We start from the raw sequence: 19602 nt of genomic DNA on the forward strand, positions 1-19602 counted from the left end.
CTTAGCAATGTCACTTACGAATGGTGAGCACCCGACGTCCTCATATCGTATTCTATTAGCCTGACATACCCAAAGAATCCATTTGGGCTGCTAGCCCCTCCACCACCCGCGGCCAGCCCACCCAGCTTTCTTCTGATGCTAAAGGCGAGCGATTGGCCTATGCAGTATGTTATTGCAAGAATCTCTACAATAACATTGCCTTGTTCTGACACAAGCCATTATAGTCCAACAAATCCATCTTCCTGCGTTCAATCGACGACCCCGCAGTCGCTAGACAATACACTGAACACAAGGCGCCCACAACTGTCGCACGCTTCGCCCCCTCCGGATTCTACGTTGCAAGTGGTGATGCTGCTGGAATCGTGAGAGTGTGGGATTGTGTCGGCGAAGGAATCACCAAGGGTGAATACAGCATTGTTAATGGTCGAATCAACGATTTGGCTTGGGACGGTGACTCCCAGCGCATTATTGCCGTCGGCGATGGCAAGCAGCGATATGGACACTGTATTACCTGGGATAGTGGAAACACCGTTGGAGAGATTCACGGCCATACGCAACAGCTCAACACGGTGTCAATTAGGCAGCAGCGGCCTCTGCGTGCCGCCACTGCTGGTGACGACAGGAAGACGGTCTTCTACCACGGAGCGCCGTTCAAGTTCAACAACGGAATCGCCGACAAGCACTCAAACTACATTTACGGAGTTGGATTTAGCCCGGATGGTTCGCACTTGGTCAGTGTTGGCGCAGACCGGAAGATCTGGCTCTACGACGGCAAGACTGGTGAGACCAAGGGTCAGATTGGCGAGGGAGAACACAAAGGCAGTATCTTTGGTGTGTCCTGGGCCAAGGACTCGCGAAAGTTCGTGACTGCAAGTGCAGACCGGACCGTCAAGATCTGGGATGTGGAAGCTGGCAAAGCAACACAGAGCTGGACCTTGGGAGAGGAGGGTGCTATGGCTGTTCGCGACCACCAAGTTGGCGTGGTCTGGCCCCCAGGAAGAAGCGATAACTTGCTCATCAGTTTGTCTCTCAGCGGAGACTTGAACTACCTGGTCGAGGGCACTCCCGAGCCCCGGCAGGTTGTCTCGGGCCACCAGAAGAGCATCACCTCCTTGGCACAGACCACTGTGGATAACAAGGAAACTTTGTGGACAGGCAGCTTTGACGGAAGAGTCTGCAATTGGGATGTAGCTTCGGGTAAGACTGAGGAGATTGAAGGAGATGCCCACCCCGGTTACGTCGCCGGGCTTGCAACTACACCAGAGGGAAGCGGTAGAATTTATAGTGTCGGCTGGGACGACACCCTCCGCTCTGTCGATGTCGCGGCTAAGACATACACTGGCAGCGCTTCAAAACTCAATGGACAGCCGAAGGGCGTTGCAGCTGGTAACTCGACGGTTCTTGTCGGCGAAGCCGAAACCGTCGAGATTTTCCAGGATGGCAAGAAGACCGGAGAATACAAAACAGACTTTGTGGCTACAACCGTAGCCGCACACGGATCTCAAGCTGCCGTTGGAGGCGAGAATGGATCTGTTCAGATCTGCGCCATCTCCAGCTCACGGCTTTCTCCCCGGGCAGACATCAATGCCTCTCGCAACCCAATCTCTGCTCTTGCCTTCTCCCCAGACGCCTCCCACTTGGCTGTAGGTGACTTGCGGGGACGTGTCCTGGTTTTCAAGGTTGCCGATGGCAGCCTGGTGACAGACCGCTGGACGGCGCATACTGCAAGGATCACATCACTTGCCTGGAACGAGGGTGGCTCACACGTTGTGAGTGGATCGCTGGACACAAACATCTTTGTTTGGAGCTTGGCTAAGCCAGGCGACTGGCTTGAGCTGCAGAATGCTCACAAGGAGGGTGTCCATGGTGTTGGATGGGTTGCAGGAGGCTCGAAGATTGTCTCAGCTGGTGCCGATGCAGCGGTGAAGGTGTGGAAAGTGGAAGGCTTGAAATAAATGTGAAGTAGTTGTGGCTGAATTTTGCTACGGAATTATAAAGACCGAGCCCTTTCTTTGTTGATCAGGCAGATTCGAAATCAGTACTCCGTATCAGATCTATTTATATCAAAGTCCTCCGAGTCGTAGCACCACTTTTGAAAGCAAAAAGCAAAACAAAGAGGTGCGTGGCAATGACAAACGGGGAGTGGCCGCAATTACCTTCGAATTGCTGCCAACGAATTAACCTGCATAGCTCCCTGCACCTCCGCACAACCCTCTGACGTCTTCATAAAGCCTGGAGAAAGGGCGAGTCATTGAAAATGTGCCATGCGGCTTGTACAACGCCCTGAGTCCACGCGAAGTACGTGAAACCTGAAAGATGTCCGCGACTCCCAGCAGCTCCCGCCGCTCGCGCCCAACGGTATGTGCTCGCATTTTCTGACTCGAGAGATACTAATCGTCGGTGAAGCTTCGTCAGGCGACATTTGTTCTCCCCAAAACAGGCCAGCGCCTGAAAGGCCTCGTGAACCTCCGAAATTCCACACCGGTCTCCGACGAAAATGAGGAAAGGCGCGGGCTCCTCACAAACGAAATCCAACATTATGAGGGCTACCTCGATGTGCTCACGCGCCGTATTCATGAAAGATGGACGCAGGTAAATCAGTTCGTTAGGTCGGAACCGGGCATTGGTGTCTTGAAGTACAGTCTTGCGTACTCGGTCGGATCTCTTGCAACCTTTATCCCCGCGGTCTCAGCCTTGCTGGGCCACCAGGATGGGAAGCACATGGTGGCTACGGTCACGGTCTACTTCCACCCTGCCAGATCTCAGGGAGCGATGTTCAAGGCCTTGATCTGCGCGTTCCTGGCGTTCTGCTATTCTACCTTCTTGACCATTACCAGTATGTTCGTGGAGATGTTTTTCCAGGACACATTGAAATTGCCCGCTCTTGGCCATGCGGTGGTTCTGATAGTATTTTGTGGCGGTGGGCTTGGCTTTGTCGGGTGGACCAAGCAACGACTGGGAGATCCTCTGGTGAACGTTGCCTGTTCGCTCACTGCTCTGTCAACAATCACCGTCTTGACTAAGGAGGGTGCTGTGCAAAGCGGCGACTTGTCCCTTGCCAAAACCTTTCAAGTCTTGAAGATGGTCGTGATGGGTGTGGTGGCCGTCATTATTATATCCTTTTGCGTCTTCCCCATATCAGCGCGTAAGAAGCTTCGCGCGAACCTCGTCACGGTCACTGATTCATTGGCTCTCATGATGGCACTTATCACAGAAAGTTTCTTGACCGGGAGTGAAGAGGTCCTTGTCTCGGCCGAATTCGTTGACGCAGAGGCGAGGCACCGCAAGGCCTATAGCCAGCTCGACAGGCTCGTTCGAGAAGCTAAACTTGAGCACTATGTGGCAGGCACCGAAAAAGAGTACAGACTCGAAAAGAATCTCGTCCGCTGGGTGCAAGATATCACCCACAACATGGGAGGGCTGCGTAATGCAGCTTCTCTCCAGTTCAGTTTGATTCGTGAGACCATTGCCCGTGAGTCTGCCTCTACGGAAGATCAGCAGGGTAGCGCAACTCATGTGGACTATTTCACGCCGCTCGAGCGATCCTGGTCGTTCCCAGATGGGTCATTTCTGGAGCCTATCGTTGAGCGACCAGAGGAAGAAGTATCTCCAGACGGTTCCGACGATCTTGGAAGTGCTGAATCAACACCCAGACCCGCACTTCTTCCAGCAGATGTCTTCACTATATTCATCTCTCATCTGGGCCCTGCAATGGTAAGCTGGAACTCAATAAGTATTTAATACAATTCAAGACTGACTGGAAGCAGCGATCGTTGGCCTTTACATTGAAAGAGATCTTCAAGGAGATTCCATTTGGGCCTGCACCGAACTACAGAGTCTCCGTGAATGGTCGGCTGCGAATCAGCCTTGACCGGGCGCTTGATCTTTACAAAGAATCGCGCGAGAAGACACTAGCGGCCTTGTATCAACAACAGGAAACCATGAAATTGAAGACCCGCGAAGCTGAAGCCGATCTTGAAGAAGTCTCAGCCAGCTGTGGCCATTTCAGTTTTTCCCTCCTCGAATTCGGAGAACAGCTCCGAGAGATGCTTTCCATTTTAGATGAGCTGCAGTTGGAAGTCGAAGAGCGGCCTAATGGGCGAACATGGTCGTGGCTAAAAGTCTGGCAGTGGTCAAGAAATACAGAGGCCGCCAAATTAGTTTCCTCTGACGATGGTACGTATACCTCTACACACCAGTCGCTGATATGCGGATATCAAGTTAATCCCCTACAGAAGCAGCTTCCAGATCCAATCCACCCGCTACTGGGCGGGACCTGCATGGGCATGCTAGGCATGCATCAGACGGCTTGATTGCACATAATGCACTCCCTGACAATATTCAGACACAAAAGGGCCCTTCAGTAAAGGAAACAACAAAGCAAAGACTCGGTTACCGTCTATGGAAATGCCTTGGGGTTTTCCGACGAGATGATACGAAATACGCGATCAAGGTTGGGGCAGGAGCTGCAATTTACGCCCTGCCTGCTTTTCTTCCTTCAACCCGCCCGTTCTATGGGCGTTGGCGGGGAGAATGGGGTCTGTTGTCCTACATGCTGGTTTGCTCAATGACAATTGGGGCCTCGAACACGACGGGGTATGCCCGGTTTCTCGGTACTTGTCTGGGGGCAGTCGCTGCTATCCTAGCATGGAACATCACCGCTGGAAATGTATTTGCTCTTGCATTCTTGGGATGGATAATGGCGCTTTGGACCGGATACATCACTATTGTTCGTGGGAATGGTCCCATGGGCCGGTTCATCATGCTCACTTACAACCTCTCTGTGCTATACGGCTATTCCCTTTCTCAGAAGGGGGCGAATTTCGATGAAGACGAAGGCGGCTCTAATCCAATCATGACCGAAATTGCACTCCATCGAGTTGTTGCTGTGTTGCCTGGATGCATTTGGGGAATCATCATCACTCGAATGATTTGGCCCATCAGTGCAAGACGTAAGCTCAAGGATAGTCTGAGTCTTCTCTGGCTGCACCTGAGCCTTGTCTGGAAACGTGATCCCTTATCCATTATGGCTAAAGGTCAAAAGTCTGTTTTATACATGTCGCCTCGAGAGAAGCTCGAGATTGAGAGATTTTTGTCTCGGTTGGAGTCTCTTCAGGCTGCAGCAGGCTCCGAATTTGAATTGAAGAGTGCATTCCCCGAAGCCTCTTATGCCAACATTGTTCGCCGTACACGCAGCATGGTGAATTCTCTCCATACTATGAACATCGAGCTGATGAAGAATGATGTGGCCACTGAAGGTGAAATCAGCCTTCTTCAATACACAAAATTAGAACGGCAGCAGTTATCTGCTCGTGTGAGCCATCTATTATCAGGTCAGCCCACCTGCAACTACCGTGCAATTGATTCCGTGCTGACTGTATTCTAGTGATTGCTTCGTCAATGAAACTCGAGTACCCTTTGAGTGATGTGCTCCCTAGCATTGAGCATGCCAGAGACAGATTGCTTGCCCGCATCTATCGCTATCGCCTGGATCGTGAAGCATCTCAACAGACTACAGATGAGGATTGTGCTTTGCTTTATGCCTACAGTGAGTATTTCTTGGTTTCTGGTTCTATCCCATTCAATATGCTGACGCATTGTACTTCTAGTCTTGGTGACGGGCCAATTATCGAATGAGATTACGGAGATCATTGCAGAGATTGGTCAACTCTTTGGGGTATTAAGTGAAGACGTAGTGCAGCTAGCTTGAAAATTCTAGCGAATCAATTTGAAAAGCACCTGAAATTTCAATGTAGAGAAATATATGTAGACATAAAGGCAACGCTGCTAAGTTTGGCACACGATGTATCCGTTTATGGCGACTGGCGGGGAACCGCAAGTCGGAACCTCCCCTTCCACCCAAACCCATCGCCATCTCTTTCACTCCATCAATTCTCATCTTCAATTCATCAGGTTCTCTTATGAAATCAGTCTCTCTTCCTCTATTTCTAGTTTGAGCCCTGGAATCCTCCTTGATGAAGGCGTAGTTGCCAATATTCCCTGCCCTTCGGCGTCGACCGTCGCGCTCTCGCGAGTCCAGCAACCATGCAGATTGATCCGGCAGCTCTGAGTCGGAGGGACTCTGTCTCAAATCCAAAGGGCGCCGTGCCCAACGGCTCAGTATCCGCGAAAACCTCCAGAGCTCTGATATCGGTACCGCGGCTAGAGCTGGAGCATGCCTACACGGACCTGAAGGCCGCCATCGGAGACAAGTGGGCTGAGTACAAAGAGTCCACTGCCCTTTTCTTACTAGGTATGTCATGATGCGCATGGAATTGCTCATCGGAGAACGATTGCTTGAGCTCCGCGCCGACTGTTTCCCCCTTCCTATCTATTGGCCTCGGTTCGATCACCTCCTGACCTCTTGCCTGATGGATAGGACATTACAACCAGAGCGAATACTCATCACGAGTCGACTACTTCTTATGCGCCGATCCTAAAAACGAACATCTACATAACAATTTCGTATGCGCGCTCATCGGAAACCTCACGCGAGACCTCCCCGATCATGGCGTCGCAAACTGGGTATCGGCCAACGATAAACCATCAACCGTGTCGAAACCCGTCTCCGGAGATGCTGCGGAACAAAGGTTGAAGACGGAGGTTATGAAATTGCCTCCGAGGGACCGTCGGCGCATAAAGGGAATCCCAGAGGTACGTAGTCGCAAACGATGAGGAACACCTTCATCCCAGAAACCCACAGCTAATGATTACCAGCGAGATCCCAATGAGACGGTGCCCACAGAGCTGGAAGAAAGCCATCTAGCTAAGCAATTCAAATTACCCAGCCAGGTCCCCGCAAGTGCAGGTGGACTGAACAAAACTAGTAAGGCGACACCCTTCGCGTCGAACTCGAGATATCCTCTCCGTTCCCGTGGTCCCCTGTCAGGAAATAGTGCCTAACCTTCCTCCTCAATTACAGACTGGGAACTCGAAATCCGAAAACGATATGCCCAGCCCCTGGCCGCAGAAACAGGCGAATTCCCCGATGCCGAATCCATCCATGCCCGCATGGTCCCCATATGCTACGAAGAATCTCTACCCAGCGGTGCAGGGCTCCCATGTGCTGAGTTTATGGCAATTGCGACGGAGACTTTCGTGAAGGAAGTCTTGTCCGCGGTATTCTCGCGCACCCGTTCGAATGGCCCGTCCGGTACAATCAATAACATGATGATGCGTCAGTACCGACACCAACTGGAAGTCGAAGAACTCGCATACACACGTGGGGAAATCACTAAGGATGCGGCCACAGGCCTACTCCCCGTTGAAGCGAAAGAGGCCAGCATTCGAAAACCATTGGGCGTTAGAGACCTACGGTTGACTTTGGAGTTGGGCGGTGGTGTCCTCGGTCACATGCCACTCATTGTAGACCAGATCATGAACGGGTACCTCGAAGACGAACTCGAGACCGAAAGACACGAACGGCTGGAGAATGGCGTTGGTGAGCCGCATCATGATGTCAAACCCGAAGACGAGATGGACTTGGACGAAGACGAAGACGAAGACGGTTCTCTCCTAGACTGGGAAGGTGGCACAATTGGTGATCGGAATCAGTTGAGCTCTTTGCTCGATGAGTGTCTGTCCATGGCCGCATGATAATTTTATACCCCCGTTGACTTTTTTTTTACTCCCGTTTCATACATGCCACATTACATGGTTTTTCTGCTCTTTTTATTTTATTTTATTCTACTCACGGTTTGGATGGTGGCTCACGGCGTCTGGGTACTACCGGGGGGCCTGTCACTACTTGTGACACCACATGATTTGCATATGGACTTGGAGTTTGAAGATATTGTCTTAACCGCCTCTGCCTTGTCCCCTATGTTTCACCTTCCTATCTTGGTCATGTACAGTATCGCTTCTTAAGGGACAAGGCGAAGCGGTCGATATCTCGAGGATGAAGAGAAAGCAAGAGACCTAAAAAGCCGGATGGCCATGACCCCTGTTGGCAAGAGGAGGTCAAGCTTGCTCGATACCCATGGATTCTATTTTGCTACTTGGTTATCTTGAGAGTTATTGCATAGTTACACATTAGGACATGGACTTTTAGACATCTAACAGAGACAGATTCCTGTCAAGTATTGAATTCCATGGGCGATTTGCCCCCGAACGCCTGTAGACAATACACCCCCAATGAACATGCCAGCTAGTTGATGGTACTTGCCACGAGCTTCAAAATCTCCTCCGTGGTCTTGTAGGCATTGACTGGGTCCTTCGCGATGGACTGCCAGACCTCACCGTGCTTGGGTTCCATCGAGATGCACTTCGACACGACATCCGATCGTTTTTCCTGTAACGTAGATGTCAGCTGGATATTCCAATAATAACAGAGAGCCTAAAGAATGAATGAAAAAGCGGAAGGGGGATAACAAACCTCAGTGCCATGCTGCATAAGGAACTTGTAATACCAAGCCCAGCCATCACCGTAATCACTATCCAAGACGATCGCCTTCTCAAACCAGGTCATGGCCTTCTCCAACCGACGCTCGCCCCAGAAGATACGCGCGACAGTAATGAATAGAATTGGGTCGTTCTCGACCTTCTTGATGGCCTCCAGACTGCGTGCCTTGCGCTGAGCACGGGGCTCGAGGTACCAAATGCTTTCGCTCCACAGAAGCCCCGATGTTGGGACTTCCTGGATCGCGCGCGCCATGATGACCTTGGCCTGGGCGATGTTGTTGGCGCGACGTTCAACGCGCACACTTTCGGTCCAGAGCTCGGGATTCTTGGGAACGGCCAAACGCGCTCGATCGAGGACGGATCGAGCCCGGACGACGGCGCCCGCTTTTTCTTCTAGTCGCGAGGCAAGTAGCCATAGCGCAACAGACTTGGGGCAGGCTCGGGTGCCTGTTCCATATGCCTCGCGCGCCTGCGGGAGCTTGTTCTGCGCTTCGTAGATTTGGCCCTTGATCATCCAGAGCTTGTCGGCCTTCGGGAAGAGTTGGAGGCCTTGGTTTACTAGGTCCAGAGCGTCGTCGATGTTGCCGAGCTGCCGCTCGAAAGCAACGCTCTTGGTCCACACGCGATCTGTGCCGGCTTCGCGACGGGCGGTAGCCAGAAGCTCTCTGGCTTGATCGGTCTTTTTGGCGTCGGCTTCTAACTTGACAGCAGCCAGCCAGATATCTTCGTTGTTGGGGTTTTGATTGAAAGCACGGCCGAGGACTCGGCGAGCATCGTCAATGTCGCCAGACTGCCACTTCTCCTTGGCGAGAAGGAGCCAGAGTTCCTCGCTCTGGGGGCACGCTTCGACTGCCTTCTCCAGAACCTGCCAGAGAGCTTCTTTGGTGCCGTGGTTGCGCTCCAGGTCCGCTGCCGCGAGCCAGATTGATCGGCGGTTCACAAAGACTCGCAGGGCGTAAGCGTAAATTGCCCGGGCAGTCTCATAGTTACCACGGGCAATGCTGGCCTTGGCGTCGTCCATCCAGATATCTTTTCGATCATCATCCTCATCCAGGCCCCATCCGAGAGTCTCCTGGATGATACTACCACATGTAAGAACAGCGCCTTCGGCTTCACATTTCTCGGCTTCTGTGATCCATTCCTCTCTCTTCAGCATGGCATTCTCTCGAGCCAAAGACTGAATAGCACGCTTCATGACATTGACCTTCGCGAATGTACCCATCTGTTCCTGGAGTCGAGCTGCAGCAATCCAGACTTCATAACTGGTAGGAACAGCCTTGCGAGCAGCATTCAAGACTTTCTGTGCATTTTCTGGTGTCTCAAGACGAGCAAGAGCAAGCCACAACTCGACCGACAGAGGAATGATTTCAACGGCCTTGGCCAACAGCAAGCGCGCATCGGCAGGATCATCTTCTAGATTGACAGCTTCCTTCCAGATCTGCACCGATTGGGGAATGTGTAGAATAGCTTGTCGAAGAACGTTCTTCTTGGCACGGGTATCCGTTTCTAATCTCATGGCCTCAGTCCAGAGTCTTGTGGAACGGTCATTGTTCTTGATAGCATTCGCTGCAATGACCTTTGCATTGTGACCTTCATTGAGTCGAATGTTCTCTAGCCATGCATCTTCGCTTTTCGGGCAAAGTTCACAGCCCTTAGCGATGAGTGTCCTAGCAGCCACAATCCGGCCGGCAAGCTCCTCCAGACGGGCTAACGCAATCCAACCAGGAGCATGCTTAGGGTTGGTCTTGGTGACGGATTCTAACAGAGTACGAACTCGCTTGATATCGCCCACCTCAACTTCACCGGCTTTAGCCTCTGATTGTGTCAAGCTGGTGAGGTAACCCTTGGGGTCGACATTCGTAGCGGTTCCGGATGTTTCGGTGGATGAGCCCAGCGCAGCCTGGTCAAGTCGGACCTTCAACACTTTATCACGCGCCGCACCGATATCTGCGAAGTTCATCATGGCGCTGTCTGCGCTTTCTCCTTCGCCGACACTCGTTTCCGTACCATCTTCGGCAATTGTCGTTCCGTATTGCGCTGAGTCTCTCGCGCCAGCAATGACACTATCCGGGACGGCGTAGTGCCGCTGTCGGGCATTCTGTTTATCTCGTCGATGCTTGCCCGTCAAGTCTCCAACCTCTGGGAGGTTGGCCCAGTCTTCTTCAGACACTGAGGCCAGTGTGCGTTTCAGATCGGCAAATTGGTGTTGGATCTTCGGGTTGTTGCGTTCGTATTCTTGTTGTTCGGCTTTTTCTCGAGCTTCCCTGTAGGTGGCGAACGATTCATGTCGGTACTCTGTCCAAACAACCGGGGCTAACCCGATAAACAAATGGTTTTGAAGGGGTTATGGGAGGGGATATTACTAACCTGCGCGCTCTCCGACGCTTATCCATCTTTTCGTCTACCTCCTGGTAGATGCGGTCTGCCTCATCGTCTTCTTGGTCGAACTGTCCGTATGCGAACAGCCCGGCCTCGTTCTCGGGGTCCTGGAACCGCTCATCTTCCTCCTCCTGATCTTCCTCTTTCCCGCCTTTTTCTCGAGTAGTGGCGCCGTAGGCAGTGGGTGCAGCAGCTCCCAGAAGCTGAGCTCTCTTGGTCAGAGCAGCCTGGATCTGTTCGGGCGTAGGTCCTTCGCGCGCCGGGCCAAGATCGGAGCGAGTGGTGAATCCTGTCGCACCACGACCTAGACCAGCAACATAGTTCTCAGGCGCTGCCTGGCTCAGGAAATCCTTTCTTCCAGACGCCATGTTGGGCACAACACAATTCGAAGAGCTCGACGTCGACGGCGCAGAAGGCTAAGGCGGCGGGCCCGGAAGATAGTAATTCCAGGACCGACAATCTTATCGCAAAAAAAAGTTCCCACATTGGAGTCGATGTACTTTGTTGCCGCAGGCTTTCTCTCTGGTTTCTTCTTATATCTATCAAATTACAGAGGCTCGTTATTTCAAGATGCCAAAGGTCAACAAGCCGAAGCGCAACAGCGCCGCTTCGCAGGGCCTGTCAGATGCTGCTGCCAAGACAAAAGCTGCTCACAGCATCTTCAAGATGAACACTGATATTGGCCAGCACGTTCTGAAGAACCCTGGTATCGCTGGTACGGGTTTCTTTTCACTGCACTGAGTATTCTATAGTTAACATGGTGTTATCTAGCTGCAATTGTGGAAAAGGCCGAGCTCAAGCAAAGCGATGTGAGTGACTTACAAAAGACATTAGTTGACTTGACAAACACTAATGGTGTGAATCAACAGGTCGTCCTTGAAATTGGTCCCGGTACAGGTAACTTGACAGCCAAGATTTTGGAAAAGGCGAAGAAATGCATCGCCGTGGAATTGGATCCTCGTATGGCTGCAGAAGTCACCAAGCGCTTCCAGTCCACACCATACCAAAAGCGCCTAGAGGTCATTCTTGGAGATGTGATGAAGACAGAGCTCCCATACTTCGATGTCTGCATCAGTAATACTCCCTACCAGGTATGTACAACTCCAAATCTTTTACGAACGTTCTTCCCGAGTCTAACAGAGTCAAGATCTCTTCTCCTCTCACATTCAAACTCCTAGCTACATCTCCTGCGCCTCGTTCCTGCATTCTCATGTAAGTATCCGTCATCAAGGCTAGACGTACTCAGAAACGTTGTCTGTGTAATTGAGGGCTTACATGTGAACTACCCATACAGGTTCCAACGTGAATTCGCTCTGCGTTTATTCGCCAAGCCCGGCGACAAACTTTACAGTCGACTTTCAGTCAACGCGCAAATGTGGGCCAAGATCGATCATATCATGAAGGTTGGCAAGAACAACTTCAAGCCACCGCCACAAGTCGAGTCCAGCGTTATTCGAATGGTCCCTAAGAATCCACGACCACAGGTCAACTACGAAGAGTGGGATGGTCTTTTGCGAATTGTTTTCGTTCGGAAGAACAAGACTCTCCGGTCTAGTTTCATTGGTACGTCAAGCATCATGGAATTGCTAGAGGCAAACTATCGGACATGGTGTGCGCAAAATGACATCCCAGTGGAGGATGGCCCGGTTGAAGTCGCCAATGATGATGCCATGGCGATGGACATGGGCGAGGAGCAAGAGGAGGGACAGGCTGCCGAGGAACCGGTCGACGAGGTCATGGATATGGACGATGACGATGTTCCTGATTTCTTTAAGGAGACCACAAATGCCCGCCTCGAAGCAGCACTCAAGAATGGAGCTTCGCGCAAGAAGCGTGGCAAGGTTGCGGAGCTAGTCCGTGAAAAGGTGCGCCAGGTCCTGGACGATGACACTGGCCTCGGAGAGAAGCGCGCGAGAATGTGTGATGAGAATGATTTCTTGAAGCTGCTGTGGGCATTCAACCAAAAGGGCATTCATTTCAATTGAGCGAGACAGATCATGTCTGCCCCGGGAAAAGCATCCGAAAACAGAAGTTGAGAATTCGGGTCATGAATTATGATTACTATCAATAAAAGATACCATTTCCAGGAGGTTCATCACCAGCAGGCCGGAGATGAGCACGCGAGTCTTGAAACAGGCTTTGCCAGATAAATGCTTCGCTCAGTAAGAGCTCAATATCTTTCTCGGTCCAACCCTTCGTTGGCAATGCCTGGAGGAACATCATGACCTCCTGAAAGAACGTTAGTTACTGTCTAATAGTGACGATATTCACCTCGGAAATCGTACCTGGAAATCCATCTTGACCAATTGATCCGTCCATTTGACCAAGAATGCGGCGCAGACATAGAGGTGGAATCGAGAGAAGCCCTGCTCCTCAGCCTAGAATGACGATCAGTATCATGCAAAAAAAAAAAAAGTTCCCTAGGGGGAAACATACCATGTACGTGTCCCACATGCGTATCGTATTTTTGATGCTCATTTCCCGCATGAGCAAGCAGTTCATCCATCGGAAACTAAATTGCATAAATTCCACACCTTCTTGCTCAAGGTGCTTTGCCAGTGCTGCATCGATGCGCACTGTCAAGTCTCGTAGTGCCCTGACCTGTCGGTGGATGCCAGGCTGGGCATAAATGTAATTGTCCTGGATACCATCCAGCAGCTTGGTCAGACACCAAAAAGTGTCCGCTTCCACCGCATCTAACACACTTCGAGGCAATTGGCCTGGGTCCATGCCTTCTTCAACATTCAAGTCGGTTATGTAAACGCCCAGGAAGACCTGCCAGAATGGTGTGACTAGATCATTGATACCTTGAACATAACCACTTGCTGGGTGTCGAATGGCCCAGAGATAAAGGATGCGTTCCAAAGACCGCTGGGTGGCTTCATAGCCGTACAGCGGAATGTGGGGGCTGGTGCGCGGGACATCAATGCTAATCTGGTGCCATACTGCCTCGTCAAGTCCTCTCCCGCGGCCCTTGTTTGAAGGCGGATTTGCAGAGCTTGACCCGCTGCCTCGTTCAAAGGCCTGCCGGACTCCATCAAGGTACTCCTTACGCTTCCGTTCCAGAGTAGAGACACGTCGTTCACTATTTGTAGGAAGATAGCCAAGGAGAAGCTGCCAAGTCATTGGCCGCACTTCTTCCGGGACACCTGACCAAGCGAGATCCCGCAGTTCAGTAGGAGATACCGTACTTGCTTGTAGGATGCGCTTGAACTTGTTGATTCGCGTAATGCGACTCGAATGGATGTCCCTGTCTTTGGGCGAAGCATCTATAGGAGGTGGGGAGTGGTTGATGAGGTTCAAAGCATTAGCAGGGTCTATAACTGTCAGCATTGCCCTACTTTTTTTTCTGTGATCATCTCGTACATACCTTGTAAGATGTCCTTGTATTGAGGCCGCAGGATCTTCCCTTCTCCCTTGCGAGCAGTTGGATACATCGGGGCACCACGCTCTTCCGCGATATCTGCACTATTCGCGCGTTGCCTGTTGGCAGCTGCCAATCCATACCCAAGGGTTGAGGGGTTGCCTGCCCCACCACTGAAATCAATATTCTGGGCCTTAAGAGGCGCGGATTTTTTCCTCCTCATACTAGCAAGACTAGGGAGTCCGAATTCATCTTCGTCATCATCATAAACAATCTCGTCGTCATCATCTTCTTCTTCATCATCATCTTCCGTGGGGTCACGACTCCACTCGTCGACCCCTTCGGTCATAATGCCGGGGTAGGGTTGCCGGGGAGGTGAGGCAACCAGGTTTCCTGCCCTGCGAGCCAGGTTCGATGGAGTATTTGTCGCTGATGGCTTCGGCGGTGTTTTCGGGGCCGAGGTAGGTCTACCAAAAAAAAGACACTTGTCAGTCATTGTTTCCGACCAATTGCTGGATCTGTAGGATGCATTGCTAACATACTGTACAATATTGGCATGCGAGTACGATGCGCCAACAACAGTATTCGAGCCATAGAACTTCGATGATCCCTGGCTTAGGGGCGTACTTCGGCCAGCCCAGAATGGTGATTCGGAACGTCTTCGAAGATGTTAGCATTCGATAGACCTTATAGGTACTTCTACAGCTGTAGAAGAGGGCATATAAAGCTTTCACTTACTCCGACTTGTCTGCAAAATGGGAAGAAAGGCCATGTAAGCTATAGCTGCGATTAAAATGCGAAGGAGAGGCTAAAGATACGAACCAAGCTGGACCATTTCCTAGGGATGCGGTTAGCTCAATGGCCAGCAGAGAAGGATTCAAGAAAGCTTTAAGGTTGGGAAGATTAACATACCTGCTGCCCTTTTTTGTTCGCCATTGTATAGGGATTCCGAAAGTGGTGTGCTCATGCGGGAGTCTGATACACGTGCGGGGTGGCACTGTGATGGGATGAATGCCGTATCCTGCAGCCAGGCCATGTAGGAACAAAATAGAAGATCAATAGACCATATTTAGGAGGGATAAACTCGAAATAAAGGACAAACCAAAGCAATACTGTAGGTTCTAAGCATGTATAGATCCAGAATGTCTAGCTTTCGTCCCGAGTCGTGAAGACAACGGCATTACATAAGCGCTCCGCTTGGGGACTCCCGCGGTTGGACTTCTCTTCTTCTCTTCTCCCGCTCGCTCACAAGATTTTCGCTCTTCTTCTTAGTTCTGTTTTGCTTCTACTCTGATTTACTAGGGTTACGCTTATTCCCTTGACTAGCTGTCTTATCGCTTTATTGACTGCTCACTGTGTTATCATGGCTGACCCAGAGGATGGAGATGATCTCTTCGCTGATCTGTATGTTTTCTACTTCACTTCACACTGAATAACGGATTTCTGATCAAACTTCAATTTTTAGTTACGATGCCGATGAGACTACCAATCGTACCACTGCAGCCGCTGAGGCGCCAAAGCCTACTGATGTAGGCGCGACCAACCTTGCTCCTGCTGGAGAGGGTGCGGGACAGGATTTCGCCCCTGCCCCTGTCAGCACATATGAATCGCAACCTGCTCAGCCTTCAGAGTTTGACCCTGGTTATCACAATGGCTCCGGAAACGCTTATGGCACCCCTGCCACTACCCAGGCACCCCCTCCTGTCGAAGCCGAGTCTCATGGAACAGGAATCAAAGAAGACGGGTAAGTCCACTAATTGCATTTCTTTACATCTCCGCATTCGAACTCTACCCAGTTGCATGTATTCGTCTGGTTTGGGGCTTTACCTCGCTGGTACAAGCCTGGTGACGCCAATTGCTATTCATGGGTTCAACTACAATTCTGGGTGCAGGAAGGAGTCTCATATCTGCGGGTTATGATCTCTCTGGGCTGTGGAGTATGGGCTATTTGAGGAAAATTTTACCGGTTGGTTGATGGCGCTCGCGTCTTCAACCTTGAAATGGAGGGAAAACAAAATGCGGGCTCGGCGGCCAATCAACATATCAGTTCGAGGAACGCCTTCACACAACCACCAACGTCCACCAAAGTCTACGGATCATATCGGGATACTCTAGCATTTGCTGCCCGGAATCCAGCAGAAGCTCAAAGGGCACATCGCCTGGAGCCCTTGATCAAGACAATTTCTTGCGCAAATCAACCGCCACCCACGGACCTTTGTCACAAACGATATATAGTACAGCGGATACTATATAGTTTCCTGTCGATATACCTTGATAGGGCAGAGCAGAAGTAGCTATCTAGCTTGGGACTCTGTGTTAGACAAGGCAAAGGTTTTCACGGGTCAGACAGACAGACAGTGACAATTCACTTTTTACGACTGAAATACTTGCACCTCCACGCTTCTCATCTCGCCTGTCCCCGGCTTGAGCAGTTCAGAAAGAGGAGGATATGAATTCAGCATGGCCCATGTAAACCAGTGGGCTTGACGTTAAATCCCGGTCATGAACATCAAAGTCTCTCAAGACCATACAAGTATACATTGACAGTGACTACGAGTTACAAGGGTCATGTACCGACCTAGCACCTGCCCTGTTTTGGGCGGTTATGCTCAGAATAGCGAAAGCTTTTCGCACTCGAATAGCCCATGAATAGCAATACCCCGCCACCTTTGCACATTGATTTACTTCCTACCCTCATTATTATTTTCTACCACATTGTCTTCTTCATCGTCATGTCGCTCGTTGAATATCGTTCCCCTGGAGATTCTGCTTATCGTCTTTGCTCTGAACGTTCGCTAACCGGTGACTACTCAATGGTTAGAAAGATGTTCATCGGTGGTCTGAACTGGGAAACTACAGACGGTAAATATGTCTTTGTTACGCGGAAAACGCGTGATCTAGCTAACATATCTTGATGTTTAGAGTCCCTCCGTGACTACTTTTCTCAATTCGGTGAGGTTCAGGAGTGCACCGTAATGAGGGATAGCGCCACTGGACGCTCTCGCGGCTTTGGATTTTTGACTTTCCGTGACGCTAAGACTGTCAATACTGTGATGGTGAAGGAGCATTATCTGGATGGAAAGATTGTAAGAACTATCTCACAGTTGGGACAATTAGGGAAAAATGAACTGTTTGCTGACCAATATCGAAGATTGATCCCAAGCGTGCTATTCCTCGCGATGAACAGGAGAAGACTTCGAAGATTTTCGTTGGCGGCGTTAGCCAGGAGGCTACCGAGCAGGACTTTAAGCAATTCTTTATGCAGTTCGGCCGTGTTGTGGATGCTACTCTTATGATGGACAAGGACACTGGACGTCCCCGCGGATTTGGTTTCGTTACTTTTGACGGTGATGCTGCTGTTGAGAAGGCTCTCTCCCGTCCTCTTGAGATTCTTGGCAAGCCAATTGAGGTCAAGAAGGCACAGCCCCGTGGCAACCTGCGTGAGAACAACGATCAACGCGGAGGCCACCGCGCCGGAGGATACCGCGACCAAAGCCAGAACGACGGAGGTCAGCAGCAAGCCGCTCAGCAGGGACAGGGTAGTACCATGACTCCTCAGATGATGGCCCAATACTGGCAACGCATGCAACAGTACTTTACCGTTTTGCAGCATCAGATGGCTGCTGGTCAGGGAGGAATGCCCGGTATGAACATGGGTGGCGCTATGAACATGAACCCCGCCATGATGGCTCAGATGCAGCAGATGCAGCAGATGCAGCAGCAGCAGCAGCAGATGCAGATGCGCCAGCAACAGCAACAGCAAATGGGTGCGCAGCAGCAAGGTACTATGAGCCCTGGCCCTCAGAGCCCTGGCTCCCAGCAGGCTATGCCCAACATGATGAACACCGCCATGATGCAGCCCAACCAATCCAACACCCCCGGTGGTCCAGGCAGCGATTCCGCCAGCCCCACCCCCAACGCCGCCGCTATGGCTGCCAACTACAACAACGGAACCCCAAACGCAGCCAGAGGACAGGCTGGACCGGGATACAACGCCACTGAGCAGATTGCCTTCGAGCAGCAGAAGTATGAACAACAGCAGATGAACCGTTCGATGGACCCTCGCGGTTTCTCGCCTTACCAGCAGCAGGGTGGCCCAACTTCGTGGGAGGGCATGTACGATGAAGTTCCTCAACCTCACGTCCCGACCGGACCAGCAGGTATGAGACGCATTGGAAGTTCGGGTAGTGGTATGTGATTCTTACGAGTCTTTGCATATTATGACCCTTTCATCCCAATTCCGTTCTTATTTCATTTGTTCACATTAACTAACACTTCTGTCAAACAGGAACCACTCAGCCCCAGAGCACTGCGCCCGCTAATGCCCCCACTGGACCCCGTAACGCCGGCAAGCCTGGTGCGAACTACCGTGGTGGCGGCCGAGGTGGACACCGTGCCTTCCATCCTTACCAGCGCTAATCTGCTTATTATGGCCATTTCAAGTGACGCATCTAGTCTCTTCTCGTTTTCAGATACGATTTCGTTTCTTTCATGTGTTTTTTAAGTCTTTTTTTTACCTGAGGCCAGCGATTTTGGGCCTCATGGATTGATAATTGCGTGGCCTCCAGCCAGGGCGAAGTGGACAACCGGCGAGCTGTTTAGTATTGGCGTTTCCCATACTCTTTGACTTCACTTCAAGGTTATCTCGTCCGGTGCCTTTGTGTTTCTGTTCGCGAGGGTCGAGGTTTGAGGATCAACGTTGGAAGCTTGGGTTGAAGCTATCCGCGCTAAGCGGGAGGGAAATTGTTCGGTAATCGGTGAGGGCCCGTCTTCAATCTTCGTTTGAAGCTCGGCGATACACTACTTTTTGTTGTGGAGATAGCCTCACAATCAAAAGTCGATAGTGCTCATTCGAGTTATGTTGTGGATGATCACGTAGGCGGTAGGGCGTAGGGCGTAGAGGGTAGGGCGTAGGGCGTAGGGTCCTCGGTGTTCGAAGGAAAAAACTTCAATATACAAAGCTGCAGAAGTTGTGGCTCCTCCTTGGTGCCTGTGGGAACCAGCGCGACAGGCCTCAACCAAGCCACGCAGGGCTCTTATGTGTACATTAATTTACTGGATTGGAATTAAAGCTACTTCTAGCTAGACATAAATGCATATCTGATCTCAGAATCCTTGTTTTTATGGCGTGATGATCAAATTAATTGCATGGGCTGTCTTCCAGATAGGGCCACACGATCCACGTGACTGGGGAGATTGGCCAGTAGGCGCATCATCCAAAACCCAGTTCATAGATCTTTTGGCGTGCTTTGTGAGACCCTACTGACAATGTAACCACCCAGCTTGCAGCATGTTAAGAGCAAAATTACCAGGTAGTAATTTGTTTTCACAAGATTGTTCAGGTAAAGGATTCGTCGCTTTGAGTTGCTCTTTCTACCTATCCATCGCGCTTCCATTATATATACCAACGTTTCTATCTGTAGACCTGTCTCAACTACATGTAGGAATGATAAGTTACG

The 19602-nt window shown here is 51.0% G+C and overlaps 8 protein-coding genes across 8 annotated transcripts; 6 read left to right on the top strand and 2 right to left on the bottom strand.

Annotated features, from left to right (window-relative positions):
• Positions 1-7: 7 nt before the first annotated feature.
• Positions 8-1955, top strand: N7525_005429 (WD40 repeat domain-containing protein; the record flags this gene model as incomplete). The annotated part of the gene is made up of 3 exons (XM_002564778.1): positions 8-23; positions 76-164; positions 225-1955. 3 exons carry the CDS (start codon positions 8-10, stop codon positions 1953-1955), a joined length of 1836 nt encoding a protein of 611 aa, XP_002564824.1.
• A 361-nt stretch (positions 1956-2316) lies between these two features.
• On the top strand, positions 2317-5710 carry N7525_005430 (FUSC family protein; the record flags this gene model as incomplete). Its single annotated transcript, XM_002564777.2, has 6 exons — positions 2317-2358; positions 2407-3714; positions 3768-4176; positions 4236-5333; positions 5387-5548; positions 5610-5710. 6 exons carry the CDS (start codon positions 2317-2319, stop codon positions 5708-5710), a joined length of 3120 nt encoding a protein of 1039 aa, XP_002564823.2.
• A 335-nt stretch (positions 5711-6045) lies between these two features.
• On the top strand, positions 6046-7596 carry N7525_005431 (TADA1 family protein; the record flags this gene model as incomplete). The annotated part of the gene is made up of 4 exons (XM_002564776.1): positions 6046-6253; positions 6380-6654; positions 6718-6826; positions 6923-7596. 4 exons carry the CDS (start codon positions 6046-6048, stop codon positions 7594-7596), a joined length of 1266 nt encoding a protein of 421 aa, XP_002564822.1.
• Positions 7597-8146: 550 nt separating this feature from the next.
• N7525_005432 (U4/U6-U5 snRNP complex subunit PRP6) lies at positions 8147-11147 on the bottom strand (the record flags this gene model as incomplete). The annotated part of the gene is made up of 3 exons (XM_002564775.1): positions 8147-8290; positions 8375-10664; positions 10768-11147. 3 exons carry the CDS (start codon positions 11145-11147, stop codon positions 8147-8149), a joined length of 2814 nt encoding a protein of 937 aa, XP_002564821.1.
• Positions 11148-11349: 202 nt separating this feature from the next.
• On the top strand, positions 11350-12764 carry N7525_005433 (dimethyladenosine transferase; the record flags this gene model as incomplete). The annotated part of the gene is made up of 5 exons (XM_002564774.1): positions 11350-11494; positions 11551-11588; positions 11649-11870; positions 11927-11991; positions 12074-12764. 5 exons carry the CDS (start codon positions 11350-11352, stop codon positions 12762-12764), a joined length of 1161 nt encoding a protein of 386 aa, XP_002564820.1.
• Positions 12765-12789: 25 nt separating this feature from the next.
• Positions 12790-15179, bottom strand: N7525_005434 (GTPase-activating protein GYP1; the record flags this gene model as incomplete). The annotated part of the gene is made up of 6 exons (XM_061213403.1): positions 12790-13008; positions 13065-13157; positions 13216-14096; positions 14150-14802; positions 14882-14981; positions 15056-15179. The coding sequence occupies 6 exons, from the start codon at positions 15177-15179 to the stop codon at positions 12844-12846; spliced, it is 2016 nt and encodes a 671-aa protein (XP_061070424.1). The 3' UTR covers positions 12790-12843.
• A 327-nt stretch (positions 15180-15506) lies between these two features.
• On the top strand, positions 15507-16063 carry N7525_005435 (uncharacterized protein; the record flags this gene model as incomplete). Its single annotated transcript, XM_061213404.1, has 3 exons — positions 15507-15547; positions 15609-15887; positions 16036-16063. The coding sequence occupies 3 exons, from the start codon at positions 15507-15509 to the stop codon at positions 16061-16063; spliced, it is 348 nt and encodes a 115-aa protein (XP_061070425.1).
• A 725-nt stretch (positions 16064-16788) lies between these two features.
• Positions 16789-18562, top strand: N7525_005436 (uncharacterized protein; the record flags this gene model as incomplete). Its single annotated transcript, XM_002564771.2, has 4 exons — positions 16789-17005; positions 17066-17229; positions 17295-18333; positions 18432-18562. 4 exons carry the CDS (start codon positions 16789-16791, stop codon positions 18560-18562), a joined length of 1551 nt encoding a protein of 516 aa, XP_002564817.2.
• Positions 18563-19602: the final 1040 nt, after the last annotated feature.

Source organism: Penicillium rubens (assembly GCF_028828025.1).
Source record: "Penicillium rubens strain IBT 27055 chromosome Unknown utg000002l_segment0_segment0, whole genome shotgun sequence".
NCBI classification, from domain to species: Eukaryota; Fungi; Ascomycota; class Eurotiomycetes; order Eurotiales; family Aspergillaceae; genus Penicillium; species Penicillium rubens.